We start from the raw sequence: 3,232 nt of genomic DNA on the forward strand, positions 1-3,232 counted from the left end.
GGGGGGGTTTAGAGGCGTCTGCTCATAGTGAGGTGCAAAAGCAACACCAGGGAGCAGGGTGGAGATGAGAAACAACAAAACCGTTACTGATACTGAGGACCACACCAGCAAAGTTTGGATACCCAGGAGGAAGCTTAAGGCACTGGTGTGTATGTTTAAATGAGCGCACATAGTACACACTTAAAACGCACAGTCAACACTGGACCACACGAAGCAACACTCGAGTACAGAAATGGGGAAAAAGACATTTGTGTGTTTCAGTTAGAATTGAAACAAGTTTTATGTCATTACATTTTTTTTTTTAAATAATCCAAAAATCTATTTTTTTATTGTAATCCAACATTATAGCGTAATTTGATTTTAAAAAAATCTGTTACCTTTAATTAAATGATTAAACATTTAAAAACAAAATAAAAGCTTGATTTATGGCCCAGGAGGTTCATGTTAAATATCTTTTTCATGTATATGCTTATGATAATTAGACTTTTGGCTGAAATAATACACGTGCATAAGTATATATAATATTTTGACACTATATAAACTCAGTTTCCTCCCACATTAATGCTGACCTCACCCCGGATTACATGCACAAACGTTACGAATCATAATTCTCTATTCTCACACACTCCACTAAAAGTTTCCACTTCAGACAGTCACGAAACAGACCTACTGACGATTAATGAAAACATCTGAATTCATAATTTTCACTCCCGTGCGTGGGTCGTATGAGTAGTAATGAAGCTGTGGCCGCTTTCTTATCAGCCATTAGGATTAGAGATTAGCCCACACTGCCAAGCAATGTGGTGCACGGTCACCTTTGTTCATATGCACATGGAGACTCATCAGTAATTCATGAAATGTATGGGTGTGAGTGGGTAGATAGTGTTAGCGGATGTGTTCTGGGAGCCCGCCGAGGGGGTGAGGGGAGAGTAAAGGTGCGCTGAAGAGAAGTTTCCTTCATTTGCATCTGACACACTTCACTACTCTGCTATTCAGACAGTACAATCATTTTAATAACTGTCTGCCTTCCTCTGCCCTCCCCCCTCCTACTTCTGTTTCTACTGACAAGAAAGATGATGTATCTGCAGACAGATTTGCAGCACTTTCCGCACTTCTCTTTCCAACTGAGATATGAAAAAGTCCTCTGTGTGCAGGTACCGGGGTTCCTTTCTGAGTTTTTAAAACATCTGAAACTGACATTTCTTTTCTTCTAACTTTGCCGAGTGTTAGTTCATGTTGGATACTTGCATTTAAGTGTGATTTGAGTGAATTATCAACTTCCCTTTAATGTTTCAAACTCATAGAAAAATGGCTTTATACTTGAAAGCAAAATTCAAATGCGTTCATATTTGTTAAAAAATAAAAAAAATCATATTACATCAAACAAAGATGCTCTCCTGCAGTTTAAGCTTGGAAAAGAATGTAATGGAAACTCATTGACTTGGTGCTTTACATCTGAGCAGCGCCACTTTAAAGATAAAATGATGAAGTTACATTAATTCTTAATTTGATCAAAAGCATATATATATATATATATATATATTATTTTTGCAGGTGCTCAACTTCGACAAGCAGGAACTTTATTTGGTACGTGTTGAAAAGATGAACACACTTTATTTCCTCAACAGTTTGCATCTCTGTTTTTCTGTCTGGGCGTTGATGAACTACTTTCCACCTCAGTGTAAAAAGTTTCATCAGTCCTGCCTACATGTGTGTTTTTTTTTCTTCCCTTCACGCCGACGTTTAACAACTAACTGAGACTGTGGTTCGAACAGGTGAATACAAAGATTAACGGTATGAGAAATTATCAGATGTATCGATTATTAATAAATACGACCGCTAGAGTTTGCGTAGTGATTTCCTGTTTAAGCAGCGCTAAAGTGTTTTCACATACGGTTTGGGTTTTTGGCCCCGGACAAAAATTGCGTCTTAGTCAAAAGTCATTTTTTCCCTAAAATGTGTGTTTTAATATTGTATTAAACTTAAGACAGGCCTACAGAGGGATTATGTGAAGTTTACTGAGCGCGCACATCTGTTGCAACAGGTGCTGTAACAGGAGCATAACAAACTATTAAACAGGTTAGAATTAGAGTGAAATGCCTCGATAATTAGTAGGAAATCTTAGACATTACATTAGTTTTAAAATAAATCCAAGTGATTGTGAAATAATTGATCCATGTGTTCCCAAAAGAAAAAGAGACAGGAAAAAAGGAACATTCCACTACTTCTGTTAAAAGGCTAACTATTTAGTAACGAACGACACGGAAAAGTGAGAATAGTTTTCTGTATTTCCTAATTAAACGGTAGTCTGCTTTGTTAGTCCGCTACATGTTCTGCACCGGCGGAGAATAACGCGCACCAAACGGGATCTGATGCTGCGGCGCACCTGCACCGAAACTATAAGGAGTCTTTTCTTTTCTCTTTTTTTTCCAGTCAGGTGCCAAATGTTTCCTAAAACTCTTGAGAACAAGTTTAATTTAGAGGTGTCGCTCGAGCCTTCGAGGTCGGCGTGGAGCTGAAAAGCGCGGTGGAAGTCACTTTACCTGCTATTCCTTGAGTTTGCAGTATGAAGTTCTTCCAACTCTCCCCGGCTCCATGTGCAGAAGGTCGCAGCGCCGCAGCGGCCCCATGGAGCTGCGCCCTGAGTCCCTCCCCTCTCCACTGCACTTCCTCGTTCCAGCCCAACATGACTATGTCTCTGAGCTCGGCTGGGGCATTTTGCTCGCTTTTATCCACAGGCCGAATCTGCAGCGGGGAGTCGATCCGCCGAGCCCTTGGCACTTGCTTTGTGCCGTGCCAATAAAAGCCGACACCCAGTAGACCATTACTGGCAGCCATGCATGAGATGGGATGAGGCGCGCGAGGAGAGCGGACCATTCATTGTTTATTTATTTCATTCTCACCGAGGAAGCTGGGGGGGGGGGGGGGGGTTTCCTTACTTGCATATTGGACAGCTCCCCTTCTGTCACCTGTTCTGGCAGTCCATGAAATTAACACAAGTGTTTCCTTTCCCATATAAATTCTCTTGCTCTCTTTAATGTTTCATCCATTTGCTTTAGCTCTTTCTCTCCGGTTATGGCTGCCCTTAGAGTCAAAGCATTTGGTCTGTCCCGCCTCATCACATCAGCCAGATGTCACAACCTGAGTAACTCCTCTCTTTATTATTATTTTCAACATTTCACTCTTTGTTACTTTCTGTTTTGAGATGTGCGTCCTTGCAGAGTCACTGGCT

The 3,232-nt window shown here is 40.9% G+C and overlaps 1 protein-coding gene across 7 annotated transcripts in view; it reads right to left on the reverse strand.

Moving 5' to 3' along the window:
- The window catches only part of ikzf1 (IKAROS family zinc finger 1 (Ikaros)), a 16,566-nt gene extending 13,661 nt beyond the window's left edge, over positions 1 to 2,905 (reverse strand). For 5 of the 7 annotated variants that reach the window (XM_031876854.1, XM_031876846.1, XM_031876820.1 and 2 more), the window contains exon 1: positions 2,544 to 2,905. In XM_031876854.1, coding sequence (XP_031732714.1) covers positions 2,544 to 2,877 — 334 coding nt within the window. In that variant the 5' untranslated portion in view covers positions 2,878 to 2,905. The remainder of the gene's footprint in view (positions 1 to 2,543) is intronic. The other 2 variants (XM_031876837.1, XM_031876828.1) reach the window with 2 other exon arrangements.
- Positions 2,906 to 3,232: the final 327 nt, after the last annotated feature.

The sequence above is a fragment of the Anarrhichthys ocellatus genome, unplaced genomic scaffold (assembly GCF_004355925.1).
Source record: "Anarrhichthys ocellatus isolate YVR2014 unplaced genomic scaffold, GSC_Weel_1.0 scaffold3, whole genome shotgun sequence".
Taxonomy (NCBI): domain Eukaryota; kingdom Metazoa; phylum Chordata; class Actinopteri; order Perciformes; family Anarhichadidae; genus Anarrhichthys; species Anarrhichthys ocellatus.